Source organism: Ixodes scapularis, unplaced genomic scaffold, assembly GCF_016920785.2.
Source record: "Ixodes scapularis isolate PalLabHiFi unplaced genomic scaffold, ASM1692078v2 PGA_scaffold3__209_contigs__length_174095766, whole genome shotgun sequence".
In the NCBI taxonomy this organism is placed as follows: domain Eukaryota; kingdom Metazoa; phylum Arthropoda; class Arachnida; order Ixodida; family Ixodidae; genus Ixodes; species Ixodes scapularis.
Genome location: NW_024609868.1, coordinates 15,019,993 through 15,046,277, shown reverse-complemented (window position 1 = coordinate 15,046,277; position 26,285 = coordinate 15,019,993). Strand labels below are relative to the sequence as shown.

At 46.5% G+C, this 26,285-nt stretch overlaps 1 protein-coding gene across 1 annotated transcript; it reads right to left on the bottom strand.

Moving 5' to 3' along the window:
* Positions 1-1,480: 1,480 nt before the first annotated feature.
* LOC121048690 (uro-adherence factor A) lies at positions 1,481-26,235 on the bottom strand. Its single transcript, XM_042292575.1, has 8 exons — positions 22,755-26,235; positions 12,952-13,122; positions 10,703-10,762; positions 8,675-8,859; positions 4,604-4,774; positions 4,413-4,496; positions 4,240-4,349; positions 1,481-1,799 (listed from the first exon to the last, which is right to left on the bottom strand). Exons 1-8 carry the CDS (start codon positions 26,233-26,235, stop codon positions 1,481-1,483), a joined length of 4,581 nt encoding a protein of 1,526 aa, XP_042148509.1.
* Between the last annotated feature and the right edge of the window lie 50 nt (positions 26,236-26,285).

Here is a 26,285-nt window from a genome sequence, read left to right as displayed (position 1 = left end):
AAAAAATCGCAAAAAAAAAAAACGACAATGTGCCGTGACGACGCACTTTTTCTGTTGCTTGATTGGCTCCATCGGACGTTTAAGTGTGCCGAATACAGTCAGACTTAAAGTGAAACGAGTATAGTCCGGACCGCTATACTCCGCGGCAACTTTTCTTGGCAACGCAGTGGAAGGTACAGGCCCGCGTCCCCTCTCCCATTTTGAGTGTACGCAGGCTCTCCTACTCCCCCATTTCCGGGGAGAGGAGGAGAGCCCGCGCACACTCAAAATGGGAGACGGGACGCGGGCCAGTACCTTCCACTGCATTGCCAAGAAAACTTGTCGCGGAGTATAGAGCTACATTCGGGCGGAGATTTAGAGGGATACTGAACCGAAATTTCGAGCTCACAAAACCAGGCTGGACGGGCGGAGCGAGCTGTCGACGAAACGTCGCAACATCTGTCGATGAAACGAGCGGGTGCTCGTTTCCACGAAACGATCTGTCGATGAAACATCGCAGTGTCGACGAAACGATTTGTCAATGAAACGTCGTTCGACGAACTGATTGCCACCGCTGCTGAACCAACACCTCCTTTTGGCTGAACCAAAGCGAGGAGGAGAGAAGCGAGGAGGAGAGAAGCGAGGCAGCTTCCACTCATTCTCAAAATTTTCCAGGAGGACAATGGGGGCGTCATAGACCTCGCTTGATCGCGCCCTTCTTTTCCAAAAGTAGGGCCATCCGTTTGAGATATCGAAATGTTTTGGAGTTCGTAGCGCCCCGTTAAACGCTTCTGCTGCCTTAATTTGCAAAATACAAATTTCGGTTCAGCATCCCTTTAGAGGCTCGTTCACTGAGACAAGACCGTTTCTTTAAGCCTCTTTTGACGGGTTACGACCGGCTGCGCAGCAAGCCGTTGGTATAAGCCGTCACAAGATTCCCCAAAACCGGTTGTTGCCTCAGTCGGCCGTATAGTCAAACGCAAGTGCGTGAACGGAACTTGAGGCTGGTTGACACACCGCTTACCATCGGAGAGGCTTGAAGCTGTTTTACACACTTAAGGACCGTTCAGACACTTGCGACTGCTTACTACCGGAGAGGCTAAAAACCGGTTTTTGCGCCATTCGTCACAACTTACGACAGGCTCCGCAGCAGCGCAGTCACAAGTCAAGTCGTCAAGTCGTCACAAGAGTCTTAAAACACGGTCTTGTCGAAGTTGGTTGTAGTCAAGCGCAAGTATGTGAACAGGCAATTGAGAGGCTAAAAATGGTTTTAAGCCTTCGTGACTGTTTATTACCGGCAGCACTGCGGCATTCACAAGCTGCCTAAACTCGCTGTTTTAGCCACTCCGGTCGTAAGCAGTCGTAAGCGTATGGACCAGTTTTTAAAATACGCTTTTTAGGGACTGCTTCCGACCGGCTGCCCGGTCGTACACTGAGTTTTAAAAACGGGGTTGAAGCTTCTGCGGGCGTAAGCAGTGCAAGTGTGTGAACAGTGCGTGATTCAGTCTTGATCGTTGGGCAAGGCGTCGTTTAGTTTCGCGGTGAGAAAAGCGCCGTAGACGTCTTTGCGGGCATAGGCTGTACATGCCATAAGTTCCCGGTAACCAGTGGTCTCGTCCTGGGTCAATTGTATGGATTCCATCAGCAGGCCGGGAAGGAGCCTGTCCACCAGGTGAAGACAAAGTCGCCATTTTGGTGGGTCACGTTGCCGCTGCCCAGAGAGCGAGTAGAGGGCCGATGCCCAGAAGCTTTGCTTGTCTTTCAGGAAGGGCGAGAGGTACACCGTCGCCTGGAACCCCAGGTATCTGTACAGCCGTCCCCTGCAGAGACGGCGACACCCTCTTGCGGAGACCGCCTTGTATTTGTACTTTCTGTATTTTGAGTGCCGCACCTCGCTAGAATCAGCTTCTTACTCAAGGCTGCGTGAAAGAAAGCGCCGCCAAAATAAAGACCACGAACGGAGTGGCTGCTTGGCGGCCTTTATTTCACACAGTCCAGGCTAAGAGGCTGATTCCAGCAAGCCTACGCAGTGACGGTCGTCAGTGTTCTTTTACGTGGACAACTCGTATACGATGTTGCAGCTTAAGCGAATGTAGCAGACATGTATACGAGGGAGAGCACTGGACACGCCAGTCCGTATACTGCCTATCCTTTCACCCTTCAGGAGTCTGCAGCAAGCGGGCGCAGTGTTGTGCATAAGTTGTGCGCCTTGATGGTGAATTCGCCGCTTTTAGTCGACGTCCCGCAGCAAGCCGTGTCCTTCCCTCGCTGACCCTCGGCAGGCGGTCAGGGGACAGGCGAGGATAAGACATGAGCTCTGCGTCAGCTGAAACTCACGTTTAGTGTGGTACTCTTCCGTTACAAACGTGCGTCATGGGAAGTGCTATAGGAGCCAATATAACACATACTATGCTAAAAACGTTCCTAATGTCACGTTTTTTTGTTTTTTTTTTAGAGGGAGATTTTTCGCTGTGAGTTACTGGCTAAAGAGTCGGACAAGACAGCTTGCTGGGACGCTAAAACTTGGGCTTGTCGAAAACATTTTCTCCTAATATTTAGATATACAGTCTGTACGAGAGTATCATATCATCCAATGACTTTAATTCTAGTGAATTTTGTCGTTTGTTTTATTAACTACACGAAAGGCGAACAAGGCCACCGAGCTGGTCGGCACCGCACGGTTAGAAATGGAAGGATTCCCCATATATTGTGATCGATGTACAGTCGCGGACGATAAGAAAACACAAAAAATCCGGGCGAGCGTGTGTCTCCGAAGACCACCAGGGACCCTTGACTCGTCAAACAAAAAGATGGGTTCGAAATTTACGGAGCACGCCGATTGAACTCTCGCGACGATGACACAGCACATTTACCGCCGAAGTCCAGTCGACGCGCTCCGTTAACTTTCAGCTACAACTTTATGTTTGACGAGTCTAGGGCCCCAGTGCGATATAACGAAAAAAAAAAAGGCTTAGTTTTCATCGAGGCTATTGTGTGAACGAGCGGCATCTCAGCGACTGTTCGATTTCTTGTCCTCACTCCCCACTTGGTCGGCAAACGCTGAAGCTGAGACAACACTTGTAGTACTAGCTTGCAGGGTGAAATAAAATAAAGCCCGCTTATCGTCATTTATTCCGCGAACCTATTATCAAGCGTCCGAAAACTGATCGGTCAACCTGCCGACCCGGCAGTTATAGTCAGACTTGGTTTTGGATTTTTTTTGTCGCGAAACGAGTTTCGTTTTTGTTCGGCATTGAAATCAGCATTAACTCAGCGACAGCTAGTCAAGCGGTGAGTGGCGATAAGAACTCAACAGCCACTGGAACCTCGACAGTGTAGCTTTCTTCTGATAGATGGCGCAGCAGGCCATGTGCGCCACGCGTTCGCCTGGGTTTTTTCGTACTTAAAGGGAAACTGAAGCGGTTCTGTATTTGAGAAAAAACACTTTAATTGCCTTCATTCTACCTCCAGGATCAAGAATATCGAGATTATTTTTCAATTTGGTGCACGGAGGCTTCAGAAATTAATTTTTAAAGTACCGTCGAAGCCCCTCCTTCCCGGGGCGTGACGTCACACTAGGAGTTTTCGGAATCTCTGCTCTCGCGCATCTTCAGCGCCTGTCAAAGCTATGCATGCGCACTCTTGCTATTTTCAAAAAGGTCAGAAAAAGACGTCACGACGGCCGTTATTGCGCAAAATATCCCTGGCAAGCTTGCCATTGCACGCGCTGCCCACACGAGCGACACGCGCTTGGCGGTCCAAAGATCCTAGTATGACGTCACGACTGGTCAGAGGTTTTTCGCGTTTTCTCGCTTTTAGTTGCATCTTCAGGGAAAGCGAATGTGATATTCAGATTCACGGGATAAAAATACGCCAGAATTCACCTCTAACTCGTTTTTTTCAAGAAGTGTTTCAGCTTCCCTTTAAAGGGTTTCTCATATGGAGGGAGACTGTCCAGTCTCCATCAATATAAAGAAGCCATTCGCCGACGCACTTTATGCGGCGCTGCTAAGAGAATTTTGGTCAGTGGAACTTGATTCTTAGGAGGATATTAGAACAAAGGTTCATTCATTTCCACACCCCAAGCAATGCGGGTCTGCCAAATCGAATTCTGCACTACCGCCTGAAACTGCCTCATCGAATGTATCATTCATAGTATTGGAGGCTGTATGTGAGCTTCTTCCGAAGAAAATCTCGAGTGAAGGCTATCTGGACTACAAAAGAACAGCAGGTGGACAGTAAAGTGTGAACAAGACTCACGGGGTTGTCTTCAGCATAACTTTGACTTTGTTCAGCTGCTCAAGATTCTTCAGCAGGAGCGTAGGGGTTGAGCTGAGGAGCTCTTCAGCTCCCTTCATTTCAGCAAAAAACTGAAAACAGTGAACCCAGAAAATCGGCGAGCTCAGACCGACATTCAAAATAACGCAGATTACCGATTGAAGAAGTTGCCAGTCTTGATAAGGCACGAGCGAATAGTTGTACATCCGCTCAAGAAGGTGCTCACGCAGCGACGAAGCCTGCGGTGTTTAACGTTAACAAAAAGAGTACAGTTAGTAAAAAAGCACGCGTTTGACAAAAAGGCACGCGTGCACGCTTCCGTGAGATTATATCAATGGCGACGAACCTCGGACAGTTCTAGTACCACGTTGGCAACGTCGTCGCAGTCATTTTGCTGGGCTTCCTCTGTCTGCACTGCTGTCAAGAAGCGGCAGGCCAAGCCTGAGACCAAAGACAGCGTTTCGCTCCTCTTTTGATTTACTTCGTGGGGATCGACGACCAGATCCGCCTCGTCCAACTGATGGAAGTGATACAAACGCGAGTTGATATTATGGGCGCTGTAGCCACTGACAATAAAAGAAACGCAGGGCGTGGTAAACTCCGAGCATCTCATTAGCGCTTGGCAACCAATGAGATTGCGGCATTAGACGATAAGAACGCAAAGAAAGATAAGAAAGCAAGAAGCGGGAACATAATGAAGCGCGCTCTGCGTGGGGTATACTATACGGCGAGCAAGTGCGCCAAAATGCGTTTATTGGTGCGTGAGTACGCAGAGAGGGACGCGCCAAAATCAAGGGGCAAAACAGCGAACACTCGGGGAATGCGCCATGACGAGGCAGCCAAGCTCGTATTGTCATTGGTTGAGGTAGGGCGTAAACAAAAACACGTTGGCTCATTTGGCGGGTAAAGAGAGGCACGAATTACACGAACTTGCACTCCGTGTAATTTGTTGATAATGTCAACGGATATCGAGGAAGAATCGTTATTGATAGTGCTAACGCAAAATACGCACGACAATGAAAATTGGTCCTATACGGTACCAATTTGGTTCCGTAAGACCAAGCCACCAAACACATGTGCTTGCGTTGAGTTTTGTTCATTAGGAGGTAAGTTGATGCTGATCGTCGGAACTGATTTCAAAGTCATGCACGATGCCTTAAAGGCGCAATTGGTGTTTTCTGCGCGCTCGACGGAAAAGCGAACGCGCTGGCGGCGTCCGTATACAAATCTAGCGCTATCTGCGAGAGTCAGTGGCAGCGTTCGGACAAAAGGTCCACGTTAAATCTTTAATACACTCAAACGACGCTTGTGCGTAATCAGAAAGCAACGCTTGATCTATACGCTTCACGGCAGCTTGCGTTCTTTGGGAAGTGTGCGTCTGTAGCCACCATATCATGTATGTGATGAATGGAATAAACTGCACTCCCATCAAAGATCAGTCTAAATCTTCTTGCAAGGCCCATCAGGCGTCGCAAATGAATTGTGTCCTCGAGTGTTCAAGCCCGATGTCTGAATAATCCGTCTGAAGTGGATCTTGCCAAGGGCTGAGGTTGCGTAGGGGAATAAATCCTGACACACTCCGCATTTTTGTTGCGTGTTTATTGCGTGTCTCTGCGTTGACCATTTTTGTCCAGATTAATAGTGAAATGAAATACCTTACAGGGACAATAAGGACGAGTCAAAATATTTTTATGCAATTGTTTTTTTTTTTTTTTTTTTTTTTTTGAAGCCTTGGTGACCCTCCACGCCGATCAATTCGTTTTATCAGCGACTAAACCATGCTTGAAAATTTTCACTCCACCGAACCTTAGAACTCTTCGCGTGCTTTAATAACAAGGCAGAACCGTACCTTAGACGACACGATCACACTTGGCGAGCAAACGCGGTCACCATTTCTATTGGGGGAGGGGGGGGGGGGGTTGAAAGTGAGGAAGAGCGGAAAATCAAAACGCGTCTGCTTCTTCACATGGATGAGTTGCGATGATGTCAGTACACCGAACGCTTATAAACTGACAAAAGAAAAATATCGGGTGCAGGTCAGGGCATCTAGCATTGAGGTCACTATCCTTTCAATCAAAGCCAATCAGAGCGCGGCGTTGTTCTTACGTCACTGCAACTCCCGCGGAAAAAGCAGACGACTTGCTCTCCCCATATTGCAACGTTACTACCGGGTAACCCAAATTGCGGCGAGGCTATTTATATCGACCGCAAAATTTGGTTTTTTAACCAATCGCGCTACGATTTTGTGCAGCGTTGCCCAAAAATGGTGTTGTTTTTTTTTTTGTTTTTTTTTTTGTAAAATTTGCAAAGAGCGAATTTACTTGAGGAAAAAGTAAAGAAAGAAAAGGGCTCATATGGAAACGCAGCGAAGCTACCGGTCTTCAAACGATACGGTGCCGTTTCGCACGGGAGACAAGAGACGGCGCAAGTGGTCGCGACGCCAACTGCCGACAACGAACGAGCATACGGCGTCGAGAGCCGGCGTCATTAGCAGACGATCTTTTCGACTCAAAAGCGGCACGATCTTTTTTGATACCAGTTGCCAATAGATTATTTTATCATCCTTACTAATGAAAAATAATAAATGGACATATAATCGATTAAAAAATGGTTTGTCGGCATATTTTTTTTTTCTTTTTGGGGGGGGGGGGGGGGTATTTATGTCGTTTGCTTTGCAGTTCCTTGTTTTTACCGCGTCTGCTTTTGGTTCTGCGACTATCGCCGCGCTGCGGAACGCGCGCCGCTTTTGAATCGAAAAGATTGTCTGCTAATGACGCCGGCTCTCGGCGCCGTAAGTTCGTTCGCTGGCGGCAGTTGGCGTCGCGACCGCTTGCGCCATCTCTTGCCTCCTGTGCGAAACAACGCCGTATGCACCATCTGAGGGCAACGCTGCACAAAATCGTGGCACGATGGGTTAAGAAACCGAATTTCCCGGCCGATTTAAACAGTCTGGCCCAAGGTGTAAGATAGACAGGTAAGGAAACGGCCCACAGAAGCCTACCGCAGCGCCGTGACCGGATTGTGTACTCGTCTGCTTGCGGGTATCCCCGATCTGCGACAGATGGCGCTGCGGCGAGAGGAAAAAAATCGAAATCTGATTCGCATGGAACTTTATGGGAGACTGCGCAAAATAAACCAAGAGCACGACAGTCCTCCATTCAAAATCCACGAGAAACCATCTCCGCCAGTTTAGCCGGTCGCCACCGGTCGCCCACCTGGAGCGAGAGTTCGCGGTGCTCCACATAGATGGCGCCACAGAAAAAGAGAAAACCAAGAGGGACACAATCCGGTCGCTCATTTGGCTCTCGTTTCCCCACCTGTCTATCTTACACCCTGGTCTGGCCGCTACTTAGGACACCCGGTAGATTACGTCAGTTGTGGAACTCCCGCGGAAGGGGGTACCCCCCTCATTCACTTCAGTCCGCCTCCCGTCGTTCGAAGCGCCATCTAGATTTTTCGTTACGAACTGTCTGTTCCATAGAGTACGGTGAAACGCCATCTAGACGCTGCGCTTCGAAACGTACGTATCCCATAGAATAGACTGCAGTCACCAAAGCAGCCGTCCGGCGCGTCGAAAGACGGGAGGCGAGTCGTGGTGAGTGAGGGGGAGTACTGCTCGTGCATGCAGCGTCAGTGAGCAGTTCCGTAACTGAGCTAATCTAATAGCGTTGGCATATTGTGTGTGGTGCGTCAATCCACTAGTGAGTAAACGTTTAGTGTCTGTGTGTGTGTGTGGGGGGGGGGGGGGGAGGGGGGGGGGGACCTGGCCTTGCTTATTGGGTATGAAACGAGCCCACCAGACGAAACGCGTTGCGGCCCATTCACACAGAAACGTTTCTTTGTTTCTCTTTTTTTTTTTTTGCGTTACGTTTCAGCGCTTTTAAGTCACCGAAACATCAGTGCCTCAAATGTCGCGCACACCTTGCACTGGTTGCCGAACTTCATTCGATGCACATATGTCTCAGTGACTCTCGAGTCTCGGCGGATCCCCAACGTAAGCTTTCGTAATATAACGCAGTGTAAGCACACGCGGTGCTGTGTGAACCGGCCTTTTGCAAACGCGGTTCCATAAACTCGGAGTAGTTTACGAAAACATCATGACAGCGGAAGAGACGCAAAGCGGGGAAAGAACATTTCATCGCCGCTCCGCAGCCAATGAGAAAACAGCTTTAAGGTTAGACCTTTTTCAAAAATCCATCAAGCAACATTGGTGTCGCCATTGGTAGGACACGAAGCGAGTGATTGGATCTGAGCCCTATTCGAACATGCTCAGAACAGCTGAGCAAGCAATGGCGGACGAGCGTTGTGGCGGACTTTTGAAAACGGTCTATTCCCTATCAGTCCAGTCCCCGCTCCCACAACCTTGGAATTATTTTACAGATACGCTAGCCACGCAGGGCTCTACGAGACATCTCACCGATAGAATCTTCTGTCCCGTGTCCGGATACCTGTCTACTCCGACTGTCACGAGAGACGCTATCCCCAGACTGTGCAGCAGGGTCCCGGCTATCTTTAATACTTCGTCCGTGGAAGCTTCGCCAACTCTCGGAAAATCCAAGCCTAGAGACTTCAGGGTCTCTTGTAATTTGCGATCAGGGACAACTGAAATAGAATGGTCGACGGTAAGGGTAGTTTGATTAATGCCTGCTTCACCTGATAGTATATATATGGAACGTACAACAGTTATACCGAAGACCATACTATACAATACGCTAGAATCTATTTCATTCGACTTCGAGTATAATTCAATATACAGCACCCATAAGCCAAAAGGCCCGTAGAAGGTTTTTGATTTCGATCGTCTGCTATGCTTAAACAGTTAAACAAGAGCGTTGGCGTAAATCATTAAAAAAAAAATTGACGACACGAAACTTGGAGGAAATTAAAACCGGGCAAATAGGGGCTACCAGATCCTGCCTGTGCTTGTTGGTGTTGGTCCTTCTAAGATTAACGATTTCTGAGGACGCTTCGTTTACTGTGCAGAGTTGCAGCATTGCAACGACTTTTACGTTAAAAACAGACATAATATGTAAAACACGCTACGACACGTTACTAAAAAAGAATGTGAATTTCATTTAGTCAATTTTATATCAATTTTGCTGTAAATTGACACAATCATTTTCGATATTTTCATGACGGGAATGGCGACCTATGTATATGCATAGCGAACGCAACAATTTTCTAGCATTGCCTCAGAAAGGAACGAAAATTACCCCAGATATTACGTGTTTTGACAAAGTGAAAATGCGTACCTTGCAAATCCAACAAAACTAATTTGTAAGGAATGTTGATGATGCATCTTGATACCGCAGGCACGTGGCATATTTTCATATGTCTAAAAAAGAAGTTGCCGATACTCGACCTCACCTCAAGAATTGTATTAAAATAAAACGTTTACGGCTCCTCGCGGAGCTTTAATAACTTCCCCTTTGTAGTCAACTAAGATATTTTCATATCCATTTAAAATCATTGTCTTGTTATTTTGTAAAGACCAACGTGTTTAAAGGGAAGCTAAAGGGCTTCTTAAAAAACGAGTTGTTGTTGTTGTTGTTTTTTTTTCGTAAATACAGAACCGCTTCAATTTTCTTCAAAGGCCAAAAATACTCCTTTCTTTTTTTTCTTCCGACAACCAAGTTTTGTAAAATTTCCTTCACACAGTGTCTGAACTATGGTCAAAGCTTGATTTCTCAAGTAATTTGAATTAAGCTAAAAAAATAAAAAAAAAGGAGAACCTATAAGAACTATACTCGGTTTAAGTCCCACCGTAGGTGACGCTATACCAACTGATACAGCCAATCAAGTTGCACCAATTATGCACTGTCACGGCTATGGTTGTTTTTGTGGATTCGCTATCCCTCTCAAAACAAATCACGCACAAAAAAAAAAAAAAAAGACGTTTACAGTTCCCTGTAATGCCGAATTAGAGCGCAGCTCTTGAGGAGGAGCAGTGGAGGATACGGAAAGGAGGGTATGCCATCCTCCTCCTCGTATTCTCCTCCCCTCTCTTCTTCTCCTCCTCTCATTCTCCTCCGCTTCTCTTCCTCCCTCGTGACGTCACTCGCGAAGGTCGTGACCTTCGTGACGTCACGTGTGATGTCATTATGGGAAACGTCCCACAATGCAACGCGCGGTTACGGCGACGGCGACGCCGCTCAAGCCGAAAACGGGCGCCGAGCTGCGCTCTAAAGAAAAAACGTAGGATTGCGGCGAGGTTTGTTTTCCGTGATTAATTTAGTCAGTGCTACCAAACTAAGAAAGGTGATGAGCGAAGTGGCGTCGCACTTTTGATGCTACTTGAGTGCCTGCATCCATTAGCGGTCGAACTGAAAGTGAAATGGAACATAACACGAATCTCAACGCATATCCCGTAAGAAAAGCATGAATGCATGCTTTCTCTCCACCAGGGGTACCTCAGTCACTTGGTGTCTGGCGGATGTTTGCTTACCAGTTGAAAGACAAGTTTCCCAGGTCCTAAACAAGGGTGCCATCGACGGTGTCTCTTTACCTGGTAGTCCAGTAAAATAGGGCGAAAATAAGACACTAATCCGTCAAGTTTGTGTTTTCTTCGTATGCGTCTCACAAAAAACGCTCGCTCGAATTGCTTCCGCAAAAAAATTCATAATGCACAGAAAAAAAAAAGAAGGAAAGATTGATATAATTGTCTATGACGAAGAACCCATTTAGGAAAATTCATAACGTTCTGTACGAATAGGTTTTAATTAATTTCGGGTGATTAACCTTTTAACTGGTAAGATTATGGGTATGGCTCTAATTACAAACTTTCTAGGCATCATCGAGAACCACTAAATCAGCGCACTCCTGAAAAATAAAAAGCACGCAAAAACATTTTACGATGTTCAAAAAAAAAACAAAAAAACAAGGTTCCGATTCCTATTGGAGCGCATCTTTGCGCCCGCAATCCTGCTCCCCGAGACCAAAGAGCACAACTATACCACCTCGTCTTTTCTCGTATAGGAGAAATGTGCAAGAGCCGGCAAAATGAAACGCAAAAAGGAACACTATAGAGCAGAGATGCGTTTTTATGGGAAACCAATAATTGAAAACCCGTTCAAATTGAGTATTTTTTTAACGCCGTAAACTGCTTGTCCGCCTTATATCTTTGCAAAGCGGACAAGCATTCCTATTTTTCTAATTTACCAAGTAGACCCTTTGACATAGACCAACGCGACATCGTTCCTGTGCGGTATGCGCGTTCTTTTCGCTGGAACGATTTGTCCTCTGTTTAGCGAAACACCACGTGTGTTATTATAGACTGCTTTCAGAAATCAGTATTTCTTCTCAGAGATTCGAGCACTGCATTATGGCGGAATAGCCAACACCACTTATGAAATTATCTTTTCATAATCATATAAAGTAGCTTGGAACGTGCCTGTTCGATGGTGTCTTTTGCAAAGGCCACTGAATCCTCCAAAAAAGGCCGTAATTTTGAAAAGTGGCTTTATGCTTTATGAACTTCTGAATAGGCTTCTGTGTTTTGGGGCTTTCATTTTTCTTTATATTTGGGGGTTATTTTCGAGATCTATTTCTTCCCGCAGATTCGGTGTCTTTCGCTGTTAATTTTCGGTGTCAGACCAAAACTGTGTTTACCGGGGTTTATGTCGAACAAACACTACAGGCACTACAGGATTCCCCAAGCTGGGGTTTCCTATTCAAAAACAGTTCTAATTCGGTAATTTCTTTTTTCCGGTTTTTCCTGATTTTTATAAAGCCGGGCCGGGGTTTAGTTTTAGGTGCCTATCGATATTTATCTAAAACACAGAACCTGCGTTATTATTTTCACCCATAAATTAATCAGCCCTAAAGGCACCGCTGAAACCCGACTATACATGAAAGTCTACACGAGCTTACAATTCATACGGGGAAAGCAGCATATACGTTCTCAAAGATATATCCATGAGAAAATTCGTAGTTTCATGAAAAAATGCCTACCCTTACCTTATCTTTTGTTATGTTGCTTCGAACAAAAAAAAAATGCGTGTGCCGCAAAACTGTCGATTGAGCTTATTTATTCGATGATTGTGCACGTAAATAAATTTAATTATTAGTTTTCTTTTCTTAATACCTCAGACAGTTCTTTCTTCTTTTTTGTTTTACTTTCAGGACTATTTTATCATAAAGAAAATTGCACAGAAGCTTCTCTTTCTCAAGTTTTTTTTTTTTTTTAATGTTATTCGAATGTTGTTTGATTCGTTGGCTCACGGGGGAAAAAACACAAAAAGCAACCACACTGTCATTCACCTCATTTCATAGGCGACACAGTTCATCACAACTATGTATGCACCGACAATCTGAGAAACGCGGGGCAAGGCATCTCATGTTCACGCTTCTAACTTCATGATTCGCATTTATCCGCTGATGCCGAAATCCCATTGGCCGTGGAAGAATAAGATGATGCTCGAGTCAAGCCACGCCCTGCAGTTCTTAAGCTGTCGGAAACCACAAAGTATAATTGTTTTTTTCGCGTGGAAGGATCTAATGTGCATTCGGGGTATGTGTCGTTATAATGTAGTTGCACGCGCACAGCCGGTGGCGACCGTGGCGGTAACGAACGTAAAATGTATCGCACGGAAAGTTGCGACGAGACAGTTCAATACAAAACAGCTTCATTCGACTCTACATTTTATAACGTGTACCGAGTAAGAAACCCGTTAGGCTAGATATACGAATACGAACCTCCTTTCAAGAACGCCCAGGCTCTGTTTTCCAAATTCCTCGAAAGTACATCGTCGGCATCGGTGTGGTCAAACTCCACATCCATGTCTTCTCGCCACTTGCTGCACACGTGGTTGTAGAAGTTGTCGCACGCCGACACTTCCGTGTCCAACGAGCCGCACAGCATGGTGCCTGAAGTCGAAAATGCTCAGTGAACCCCTTCGTTACTTTAGTACCAGTTGTGACTGGTGTACCTTTCAAAAAAATCTTAGCGATTTTGCTCCACAGCGATACATGCATAGTATATGCATATATATATAGGCTATACATATATAGACTGATCTCTTTATATGCTTTTTATCTATATATTGCACATGGCTCTTATGAATCTCGCAGATGATAATATTGTGTCTCGAAAGCGTATAAAAACGAAAACCGCCGACAGCAAACCCACAAAAATAACGAGTGCCATTTTATTGGCTTCGTATAAATCGTACCGTCGACTGCGGTCGGATGTGAAGTGAGGCTGTGTATAGAGGACCTCTGGAGCCCAAGGAGCACGTGCCCCACGTGACAGATAAGGTCGTATATACCGCGTTGTCCGCGGCAGCATGTGCAATTGCAAAGCGGGCTGAACCAGTAGGCTGGCGCGTATACCTCACAGGTGTAAAGAGAACAGGGAGTTGGAATCCAAATTTAGATCTATACGCTTCGTTTATCCGAATATTGGGACTACATTCTCGATATATACCACAGCTGCGTGCGCGACTGCCGAGCGCGTGCTGAAGGCGAACTTCCACGATTGTTTTGCAACGCCCATGTAACATTATGAAAAGTGCCAGTCGTATCGGCCTATTAATGTGACCTGGTTTCGTGCACGGGGTCGAAACAGCGAGCACAAATATGACGATCCAGTGAATACCGCCCTTATGAAACCAGATAAACGCTTTGCTCCACGAACCGCCGCCATCTTGCTGCCGGTATAGGTATAGATCGTCTGATACAGTCAAGCATTACTGAGGCGTACCCACGGTTTCCAGACTGGCGCCCAAACAAAGCGTTTTTCATCCACGACAGCCAGACTATGGCTCTCGAAGCGCGGCCGCTCGCGAACGCCTATTGAGGGAAAGATAAAACAGCCGCGCCTCTAGCGGCACGATTCAGCTGTGGGGACATCCAACCAAATTTTCTCGTTTGTTTTTGATCAGAGAAATCCAAGATGACGAGTAAAAGGCCGCTCCTCGATGCGACCCATGGATGCGACCAAAGCACCGGTGAGAGCGAAGGGTCAGTTCTCACATGCAGCGAAGCGCTGATGTAGCGCTGCTCACGTGTCGGCAGCTACTTATCGTCTGCCATGAGCAACAGTTTTGACGGTGCGATACGAAGCTGGTGAACGCTGCCGTCAGCACGCTTTGAGCGCGACGTCAGCGCTCTGCTTGTAGTGCTCCGCTGCATGTGTGAACAGGGTGCCTCAATGACCTTCTGTTTAGAGTGATGCCACCCTTTGTAGTACCCGATGCCGACAGCACGCGCTCACGGGGAAAATACAAAGAAATCGACGAAAACAAAATGTCGCCATAGCACAGTCAGCGCCACGGACGCGTGCAGGGACACGCTCTTTCACGCGCTTCTGAACAAAAAATAAATGTAAAAGTGGGAACAAAATGGCGAGATGTCTCCACCCTAAGCAAAGCGCACATGAAGGCACCCTAGTGTGAACAGGCCTTTACTTGTTACGCTGCGTTAGTAAACATCGGGCTGTGGAGATAACAAGCTCAATAAAGTTCTACCTATAGTTTGATCTCGTGCCCAATAAACCTTTCCAAAAAAAAAAAAAGAAAAGGTTGCTGGCCGGTTTTGTGTTTAGCGTGCTAGCGTGTTCGTGCTCGCTTTCCAAAGCGACAATTATGCGCGTGCTGGGCCAAGGAGATCGCACGCCGGGCTGAGGACTCGTAAATTTTATAACAAGAGAAAATTAAAATGTGAACGATAAATATGCAGTCAATGTCACAAGACCGAAGAGCACAAGGTCGCTGCTTTTAAAACCTTCTCCCGCAGCACGAGCACGATAGCGCTAGAAATGCACTTTTTCAAAGCCATAGAGCGAGGGCTATAGCTCGCGCTTGTAGCTTTGACGTTGCAGTCTCAATTTAAGGGTGAAGTATATGCGCTCTGTTTTACAAAGTCCATGCAACAGCAAACCCACGCTACCATCAGATGGGGTCAATCAAGCAGAGGCATGCAGAGTGCATTGCCGAGGCATGGGTCGTTTTTCTGCGTTTGTTATCAACGGCTAAACCAATCACGCATCAAATAAAAACCAAGACAAAAAAATACGAGTATTGTGACAATGCACTTTTGGTGCTGATTGATTGGCTCCATCAGATCAGCGTCGGCTGCGCCCGTACCTCAAAAGCTATATACTGATTTTTTTTTCTTTTTTGGAGGGGGGGGGGTAATACTTGACAGTATTTGCTCGGAATTAATCATTTAACCGACTTCATGTCCGGGCTCTATAAATAATCTGGTGCTTAGGAGCTTTTGGGCTTGCGTCATATGATATACGCGTTTTTTTTTTTTTCCCATCACTTAACTAATCTACAAAAGTGTATGTCAGATATCTTGTAGGTAACACAAACTGCAGTTTATAGGGGATGCCCAGTTAGTGTCGGGGAGTTTTCGGTCAAGTTTTGTCCGGTTCCTCCGAGGTGGCATAAAATCAATATAACATTCTGTAGACGGCATAATAAAAACCAAAAATAAAGCGATTACGAATTGTGTTCAAGTTTACTTTGATATAGGATAACTTGAGACTGGAGTAAGGAAATGTAAAACATTTAAAAATGTAAGAGTTTTAATACACATTGCGTTTAATTTGCCTTTCCCTTTTACGTGTAAATGTCTTTCTTTTTTCTTTGTTTTTTTTAGTCTCACGTTATTTGAAATTACGTCCTACGTTCACCACCTCGTTTTAACACTCACTGTTGTTGTTGCTTTCTGTAAAATTTACCTATTCGGTAACTGCCATTACGGAAAAAGGGGGATAGTTTTAAGAAAGAATGGTCTACTTGAAAAACAGCAATATAAAATTTAGGTGGAGCGATCATAGACTATATGCAATAAAATCGGACAAAACGATGAACCTTCTTGCTTGCTGGAGAACGCGCTGCGTTCTCCAGGCGCAAGTCACGCACTTAACCTTCATTCTTGCAAAACTCTGTCCGGCAGTATTCGGTCCCATCCAGCTCAGTCGGGATACCTGCATCGAAAAAAAAATAAATGCATCCCTGAACTTAAAGGAGCTGTGCAACGATATTCAATTGGAATGTTTTTCTCTCTACACGAGCTTACTGGCACACCTAGGACTCAAGGATACTCACACGCAACGCCACTGGCCAAGAAACTCCTTTGTTGCGGTGTAATTTCAAGGACAAAAGCGATCATTTTCATTCAATCTCTCCTTTGCAAAATTTGATGACGTAACTCGGGGATCGCAGTACACCCAAGTGACGATATTTGAATGCGGTTCATAGATTGGACCCGAGCATTGCGTGGGCACTCGACTTGGGCTCGTGACAATTGCTAGCTCGAGAAGTATTCGGGTTGTGACCCGTGTGCAATCGCTGCATCGACGACAACAGCCGAGCCATAACAATGTCTGGAACTCAGCGCGTGTCCTGCGCTTTGCCAACCCCAGCACGTGGCTATGATCAACACTGGCGGCATATAATCGGCTCCAGATCACGTGGCCGCTTGTTCTGGTTGCGAGTTGAGGGGGTGAACGCTGCTCGTTTTTCTTTAATTTTTTTCTGGGACTTCTATTGCGTGGGGTGAAAAACGAACGCGTGTTTCATAGGTCATTAACGTTAGGGATTCGTTTTAAGCGGTATTTTCGCAAAGTACAAAAATTGTTGCATCGCTCCTTTAAGCTTACAAAGAGCCGCGGTGCCTCGGAAACATATATATATATATATATATATATATATATATATATATATATATAAATATATATATATATATATATATATATATATATATATATATATATATATATAGGGTGATTCAAGGAGACGCCAGGCTCTTTAAATCGACCGCAAAATTCGGTTCCTTAACCTATTGCGCTACGACTTTGTGCAGCGTTGCCCACAGATGGTGCTTTTTTTCTTCTTTTTTTTTTGTAAAATTTGCAAAGAGCGAATTTACCTGAGGAAAAAGTAAAGAAAGAAAAAGGTTTAGCTCCTATGGAAACGCAGCGACGCCACCGGTCTTCAAACAACACGGTGCCGTTTCGCACGGGAGACAAGAGATGGCGCAACGAACGCCGCCAACCATAGAGTTATTATAATGTACGCTAGAGGTTCAACTGGCGCTAGTGTCTATGCGACTTCCGTGACGCAAATTGAAGCAGACAGCAACCAGTCTACTTTTCCAGTCTTCCTGTGTATTCCTATGGGAAAGCGCGCGTGCATTTTGTCTCTTCGCCGGAAAATAACACGAAACACTTTGGTTATTTGGGTCGTACCGAATAGTATGTACCTTGATTAACACTGTAAAAGTGTAATTGCTTCAGTTAGCGCATTTTTCTTCATCATTGACCGATGTTTAACTTCGCTACATTTCAGTCCCAAACGTGTGTTCCGCAGCAGGTGTGTAAAAACAAGCGACGATTCGAAGCAAAATTACAATCGAAAGGAATGTAGAGTGTGTTTAAGGCTCGCCAGCAATCCGGTGACGCTTATATATTGATAATATGCCTGTCCTGTCACTATATAAAAATGACCCAGTCGTGCATGAGCGGATAAAAACATTCAAAACGTAGAGAATAAAGTCCGTGGGCTATAAAAGTTGTCTCGTCGTATTGTTTTCTCTGCCGGGCAGCTTTTATCGGGCACTTGTTCTCAAAGATTTCGAGCGTGCGGGTGATATTTTGAACGTAGAACAAGCAGCTTCGCTCAGAGCAGAAAGAATAAAACGGTACTTACTTATTTAAAATAGGAATAGATTACTTGGCCTTCAATTAATTTTGATCGTATATGCACGCGTAGTTACTGATCCGGTGCTACTGCGTAGTTTTTGCCGTCTTTCTTAATTTCCAGATGTTCTTCGTTCGTTTGGCACGTATATCCCCCACGCTGAAAAGCGCCGACGTCGTGTTCGCGCTAACAGTGTCCGACAGTGCACATAAATACATGTACGAAGATGTTTTAGCACCGTTTTTAATGCGATGAATTTGAAAGAAAAACACCGTAACTGACCAATTATTTCGTCGGCCTGACTGAGAAATGTTCCAAGCTACCTAGTACGTACGAATTATTCGGGATATTTGCTCTTATGATCGAGCGCAGAGAGAAAATGCACTCACTTTTTCCCATAGAAATGCATTACCGGAAGTCAATTTTCGACTGGTTGCTGTCTGCTTTAATTTGCGTCAGCACACTAGCGCCACTTGAACCTCTAGCGTACATTATAATAACTCTATGCCGTTAGCGACCGAGCGTACGGCGCCGAGAGCCAGGGTCTTTAGCCAGGGGGGTAAAGGTGGGTGAGGAGGAATGGCAAATCCCGTGCGCCGACATCCTGGGTCCCGAGTGAACGAACGCAAAAGAGAGCGACAGAACACGAGAGAAAGAAAGCAACGTTGCCATGGTAAACGCAAAGAGTGAAAACTCTCAGCAATATAAACAGTGATAATTTAACGTTGTAAACTAAATTATGAGCTATTCTAACGCTTATCAAAAGCAATAAACTCATTACGCTGCATTAACTTCCCTTCTGTCGAAATCTCGGAAATCTGGTGGTTGCGCAGTATCGTATTCCTCAACCGCGCCCAGCCGCGCCCCACCGGCGAAGCCGGGTATATGGTTTAGTTTAGCGTTAACGCGAGGCCGTACATCTGCGCGCTTTTCAAAAAGAAAGCTTCGAAAGGAACGCGAATATCTTTCCACCGGTAAGTTCGTGAATTGTTGAAGTTCACGAAACTGCTCTGATGATGTAACCGTGTTTGGGACCCCGAGGGTCTGCCTGCATGATCCGCCGCTTGCGGCAGCCAGAATGTATGGGAAAATGGCGGACCTTTTCCTCTAGAGTTAGTATGTATGATCTCTATGTCTTTAGCAGACGATCTTTTCGACTCAAAAGCGGCGCGCGTTCCGCCAAAAAAATGGTTCCGCAGGCGGCGACAGTCGCAGAAAAACAAAAACAGGCGCGGTAACAGCTAAAGACGCCGGCTCTCGGCGTCGTATGCTCGTTCTACAGTACGAAACCGGAGAAGCGGCACAGCGTTGGAAGACGGCCGCGGGTGGCGCTGGCGCTCGCAGCACCGTCGTTCCGGCAATGGCTCTGGCTTGGCCGCTTGGTCAGCTTGGCTCCGGCCAGCTCCGGCCAATTCGCAGCTCTCGACAACTCTATGGTCGACTACACTGTCGTCTGCTAGTTTTACATTTTTTATTCACCTTCAAACACAAATCATGTCGTTGGAGGTTCACTGGAAACAAATAATTGTTTTCGATGTATTTATATTAGTTATGAAGCGTGTTAGGGTGCATCTTTCTGCCGGCCGATTGAGGCACCCAACGGAGCTGCGGATCGAAGCGCCACCTACATCGTCTTCCAAGGAGTGGCCGTTCCCGATGCATGATGGAGGCTACGCGATAACCACACTACCCCCTTTAAAGGGATGCTAAACCAAAATCTGGATTCCCCAAAACACGCGGCAAAAGCGTGCAACGGGATGCTACAAACACCAAAACATCACTCATACAACGATATCTCGAACGGATGACCGTATTTAAAAAAAAAAAAAAAAAAAGAGGCGCATTTGGCAGGAATGTTGACGTCATGTTTCTCCGAGAAGGAGAGGGAACGGCCTCGCGTCTTCTCCACCTTGCGGCCTTGAGGGAGCGAAGCGAAGAGAGGAGGAAACTAGGTATCTTGACGGTCATGCGCCTCGTCGGCCTGGTTCAATCTCGAGTTCTTTTTTTTCAAAAATACGGCCGTCCATTTGAGATATCGCCTTACTAGTAGTGTTGTAGGGTTTGTAGCGTCCCGCCTACATCACCAGCATTGGCTGTTCGAAATACAAATTTCGGTTCACCTACTCGTTCGTTGGCGGCAGTTGGTCCCGCGAAAGCATGCGCCATCTCTTGTCTCCCGTGCGAAACGGTGCCGTGTTGTTTGAAGACCGGCGGCATCGCTGCGTTTCCATAGGAGCTAAGCCCTTTTCTTTCTTTACTTTTTTCTCGGGTAAGTTCGCTTTGAAAATTTCACAAGAAAAAATGCATCAGATTGCTGCATTAGCCAGTAAGAATGCCTAGGGACCAATCACGAAGCGAGAACATAATGAGCCACGCCCTACGTTGTCTTTTTATTTTTTATAATCTTAGATTTATAACCATAGAAAAAGTGAGCGCTAAGAAAAGTGAGCGCTAAGAAACTGGTGTTGTATTCATCCATAATTCGATGTCATATCTCACATCCCGATTTGAAAATATTTTGCTTTTCTTTCTCCCTGCGCAAAGCATCCATGCGCATAAGAAACTAGAACAAAGTGTTACAACGGCGCTCGACATTTACTGCAGAATGGACCTTTCCCGAGAAGCGTTCTGCGCACGCGCGAGCGCCCGATGCCAAGCGGCGGAAGTCGGCACGAGAAATCGAGGAAATTCGGAAGGAGGCTGTGGATCAGCGAGTAGGACACGGAATTGCAGCATATATATAATTGTGTTACACAAAAAAAAAAAGAAGAAAAACACGACGTTTGGGTGGACGCCACAGATGCCCCTTTTTAAAGTCGCGTTGGTCGCGCAACCAGTACACAATTCCGTAGGAAAAAAGCACCTAGAAGGGCGGCTGTACCTCTAATCGCCGTAGTCGTCAGCCTGTGCAACCTGTACTTCACCGGAATCACCAGTTCTTCGCGCCTTCACCGCCTCCCGCGGCCGTGCCCACGGTTACCCAACTTTTGAGAATCCACCAGATTGAGCGAAAGTTTCCTTTTTTTGTGATTGGCCGTCCCTCAACGCAGCTGGGCGTCGGCGTCCCCCGTCTCCCGTCGGCGCCGGGGACGTAGAACACCGTCGTTCGGCTCATTTCGGCTCCGGCGGGCCCGAAACCGATCCGAAAACCCTCTCCCCCGGCGGGAGCGCTGCCCGGCTCTATCGCCGGGACGGTGTAAAAACGGCTGTGTGAATGAGGCCTTTTGCTTCTGATTGCCTCCTGCCACACCCGTCCGCCGCCGTCGCCATCGTTGCTCACTAGGTTACCTTGTTTTTCGCGGGTTCACCCCGGTTCTCCCTACGAAGTGATCACGAGGTATGGAAGTCCCTAGTGCGCACCTTCGTACTGCTCGCGTGGCTCGCGTGCCGTCGCGCCGAAGCTCAGAAAGTGAAGAAACTGGTAGCGTAGCTCCCATTATCGATTGGTAGCACAGGTCACTTCCTTAATGTTTAGTTCGTGCAGCCACCACCTGGTGTCGTCGGTATGCAGAAAAGATCCATTGGATGAGTGCAGTAAATTAAGACAATGGCCGCAGACGTCACTTTTCAGTTTCTCACCTGGCCCAACAAAATCAATTTCCTTGCTCATGATCGAACTGTCCACCATAATCATATCGTGTACTTTCTCTCTCTCTCTCGCCCTAGCAGAAGACTGCAGATAAGCTTTTTTGTTCTTTAAAGGGCCAATGACGCATCAAAATCATATATATATATATATATATATATATATATATATATATATATATATATATTATCCGAAAAAATTAAAACGATGCCTGGACATTACCCTCAAAATTCGGAACTTGGGAGTTCAGTATTCGTGAAGTAAAAAAACAATTTCCAAATGCCGAATTCGAAGTTCCCGCGCGATCTGGGCCAGTGCAGTGACGTCAAATAATGCTGAGCTCTGAGAGTCGACTTTCACGCCTCCGCTCCGCTCCAAACCAGCCGTTGCCACCGCGACCCGAAGCGAGGAGGTGAGGAGCGGGAAAGAAGGGCGCCGGCGGACCGGGAAAACCCGGTTTTATTCCGTGCGTGCCGTGCCGCCTGCCTATCGCTGCGGGCATACGACGCTTGACGTCTGAAAGGCTGCCCCGGCGGAGTCACAACCGAAACTACGATACACAGACCCAGTTGTTTTGACCGTTTGACGATTTCCTTTTCGAAGTCTGAGAGGTCGTCGGGCACCTCAAAAAGACCCCTTCGTCCGATTCCCCAATTCACCGATCATCCTCTGCTATGTGCATCGAGCGCCGCCATGTTTTCCAAGGGAGGACACGAATCCAGGGGGCGACATCACACTGGACTCCGATGTTTGGTATTTCAAAAAGAAGGGCCGTAGTGCGTTCGCAATCGTGTTAAAAAACATGTTTTACGAGTGCCGTTATTGAATGTTATAGAAATGTCACCTACAAAGCTTCTAAATTTTGTGAGTTTTGACGTCACAAATCAAAGGAAGTGAGGAAATGAAGAGCGGGAAAAAAAAAACAAAAAAAAAAATTATGCGCGCGCGTGGTGTATTTTTTTTTTTTTTTTTTTTTTTGCGATGAGGTATTTTTTTGCGTGGTTATGACTACAATTTGCATCGTTTCAGACAATAAAAAAATACGACCTTTGGGGTGTCAGTGCAACGTGATTAAAATGACTCGGTAAATGTAAACCCCTTTATATATCTATTTTTTCAAGAAGGTTGAACGGATAAATTTTGAGTACAAATCTTAGCTGAATTTGAAAACAGTGCCACTAATTTTTTGCTTCTTGGTTACACAAGTTTATACATTCGCCGAGTCACTGGAATAGACGCATGCAGTAGCAAAAAGCACTTACCAGTCGTAGCAGGCGTTCCTTTCGGAGATGGAGTTACAGATAAGATCATACTTTCTGTGGTCAAGTCTGCCGCAGTGGAACTTTTGGGTCCAGTTGTGCTCTCCGTTTCTATCACTTGATTTGTTGAACTCTCAACTTCCGTGGAGCTCTCCGTTTCTATCACTTGAGTTGTTGAACTTTTAACTTCCGTGGAGCTCTCCGTTTCTATCACTTGAGTTGTTGAACTTTTAACTTCCGTGGAGCTCTCCGTTTCTATCACTTGACTTGTTGAACTCTTAACTTCCGTGGAGCTCTCCGTTTCTATCACTGGACTTGTTGAACTCTTAACTTCCGTGGAGCTCTCCGTTTCTATCACTCGACTTGCTGAACTCTTAACTTCCGTGGAGCGCTCCGTTTCTATCACTTGAGTTGTTGAACTCTTAACTTCCGTGGAGCTCTCCGTTTCTATCACTTGACTTATTGAACTCTTAACTTCCGCGGAGCTCTCATATTCTGTTGTACTCTTGAGTGTTGTGGCGTTTGTTACCGCCGTTACAATTTCCAGTGGCGTCGTGCTCGTTAGCGATGTCTCTGGGATTTTTCCTGTCGCATCAGTTAATGACGTCGGAACCACGGTCGTCTTGTTCGCACCACCCGTAATATTTTCTATCCCTGCGCTCGTCTGCGGCTCTTGAAATGGCTCTGTTTCCTCCGCAGTCGATAGTTCCGTGCTACTGGCTTTGGGAGTACTCGTGCCTCTTGTTACGTTCAAGGCCTCGGTCGTATTGTCGACGTCTGTCCCAGCTTGCGTCGATGAGCCGTTTTGAGATTCAACCGTTGCCTCAGCTTTGAGACTGCTCTCGGCAGTTGTGGCAGATTCGGTCGCGCCCTGAGTTTCGGTTGAAATGACAGACTCTGTTGTGTTCATAGATGGTGTTCTGTTCACAGCTTCTGCGCTACTGACAAATTGTGTCGTGCTTATAGCTTCCATGGCGCTGGCGGATTCTGTAATGTCAACGACCCCTGTGATGTTGAGAGGTTCTGTGGATACAACAGAGGTCGTGGAGTTGGAAGATTCTGTCGTTTCGACATATTCCGTGGTGACCCCAAATTCTGTCGTGGAAACTAGAGTGTCCGTCGACTCTGACGAGTAATCGGACTCTGTGCTGTTCAGAGCGAGTGTCGCGTTAGGAGATTCTCTCTTGTCGAGAGATTCTGAGATGCTAACGGATACCGAGGAAACAGCAGACATTGAAATATTGAGGGATTTTTCGGTTTCAATAGATTTCATCGAGTCCAGAGATTCTGTCCAGTTAACAAACTCCGTGGGGCTGGCAAATTTTGTTGTTTTGACAGATTCGGTGGTGTCCACAGATTCTGTCTTGTGAATGGATTCAGTGGTACTGAGAGAGGCTGTTGTGCTAACAGATTCCGTGGTGTTGACAGATTCCGTTTGGTTAACGAATTCTGGCGTCTTGACAGGTTCCGTAGTGACGGCAGATTCTGTTGTGTTGTCGGATTCCGTGATGTTGACAGATTTTGACATATTGGTGGATTCCGTCAGGCCAACAACGGATTCTGTGCTGTCGGCAGAGTTTGTACTGTTGATAGATTCTGTGATGTGGACAAGTTCTGGCACATTTGAAGATTCTGTGGTATCAACGGAGTTTGTGGTGTTGACATATTCTGACATCGGGGTGGATTCCGTGGTGTGTACGGATGCTGTACTGCTGACCGATTTTGACGCGTTGGTAGATATCATGGTGTTAGATTGTGACATCGGGGTTGGTTCCGTGGTGTCAAGGTATGATGTGCTGCTGACAGATTCTGAAGCGTTGGCAGATACCGTGGTGTTGAGAGATACCATGCTGCTGACAAATTGTGACATCGTGGTAAATTTTGTAGTGTCAACATATGCTGTGCTGCTGACAAATTCTGACACGCTTGCAGGTACCGTGGTGTTAATAGATACTATGGCACTGACAGATTGTGAGATCTGGAGGGATACCGTAGTGTCAGCGGATGTTGTGCTGTTGACATATCCTGTAATATTGAGAGATAGTTTGGTGCTAGCAGATTCCGTGGTGTCGGCAAATGTCGCATCGACGGATGCCGTGGTGCCGAAGTCATCCGTTGGGCTGAAATAGTCAGTCGGGGTGTTAAGAGATACAATGGCGCTGACAGATTGTGAAATTTGCAGGGATTCCGTAGTGTCAGCGGATTTTGTGCTATTGACATACCCTGTGATGCTGACAGACTCTGACCTGTTATCAGATACCATGGCTTCAGCGGATATTGTGGTGTCGAAAGATCCTGTGACACTGAGAGATTGTTTGGTGCTAACAGATTCCGTGGTGTCAGCGAATGACACATTGACGGATGCCGTGGTGCTGAGGTCATCCGTTGGGTTGAAATAGTCGGTGGTAATAAGCATATTGGACACATTAACATGTCCCGTAGCGTTAGCCGCGTGATTAGAGCCAGTGATCGAAAAAGACTGAGTCACGCTAGGCGAGTCAGTATTGTTCGGAGACAGAGTAGTGTTCGCAGAGTCGCTAGTGCTAAAGGAGTCTGTAGAGCTAATAGGAACCGTTGTATCGATTGAATTCGGAGCGTTAGCGTCCGGTTGTGATATGCTCTTGAGTGATCCTATGGAGGCCAGATGTTCTGTGGTCAAATTATTTGTAGCATCAGCAGAGTCTGTAATGTACAGAGATTGAGCTGCATTGCCCGACAACGCCTTATTATCGACGAACAGCGAGCCCGTAGTCAAATGATCACCACCCGTTACATTCTCGACTCGTGAATCCTCGATTTTGGGGCGCTGGTGGTACGCAGCTAGCTCCTGCGACGCAAGCTCGCTTCTTACGATGTTCGCCGGTGTCTTGCTTGCAGACACCTTCTCAGTTTGCGGCTGTGTAACAAACTCTGCGTCTCCTAGGACGTCTTCAACCGACGGATCACTCGCTATCTGCGCGATGTCGATTGTATTTCTGCCGTCATTGCTGGGTTGCCTTTCGGTTGTTTGATCTTCAAATTTTGAACCATCGCCCGTATTCCAATGTTTCCTCAAAATGTTCGGCGATGAAGCTTCTCGGATCACCTCGTCGACGGGATGTGGTTTATGCAATGTCGTATTCTCAGCCTTCGTAAAAATCCTCTCGCCGTGAACTTGGATCAGAATACCGTTGCGCTCGGCGTTCGCAGCGGCGCTCGATTCCTTTTCTCTGTCGGTGAACGTATCACTGTTTACTTTATCAAACTCGATCAATTCACCCGCCGCTGTTGAAACGCCCTGGATTTCTGGCTGCTTCAGATTCTCTGCCGCACTTCCTTTGATTGGCGCTCTTATCAAATCTGACACACTGTCTACCTGGGACACGACTGCGCGTTCTCGAATTTCGTCTTCAGCGTTTTCATTTTTCTTTTGGAATGGCCCTGTCAACAAAAGCTCCGCTATCACGAGGCCTTCGTTTATTTTCTTAGTAACCCGCGCCCCCATTTTACTTTTCAGGGCGCCCAGGTTTGCATACCCGTTCTTCCCTGACTCTT

Excerpts from the sequence above, each read along its gene's own strand:
- LOC121048690 (XM_042292575.1), bottom strand. The coding sequence starts at position 26,235 with ATGGGGGCGCGGGTTACTAAGAAAATAAACGAAGGCCTCGTGATAGCG. Across the intron at positions 8,860-10,702 it reads GGAAACTTGTCTTTCAACTG|TTGTCCCTGATCGCAAATTA; the intron begins GTAAGCAAACAT and ends ATTCTATTTCAG. Across the intron at positions 1,800-4,239 it reads GTTATGCTGAAGACAACCCC|GGGACGGCTGTACAGATACC; the intron begins GTGAGTCTTGTT and ends CCGTCTCTGCAG.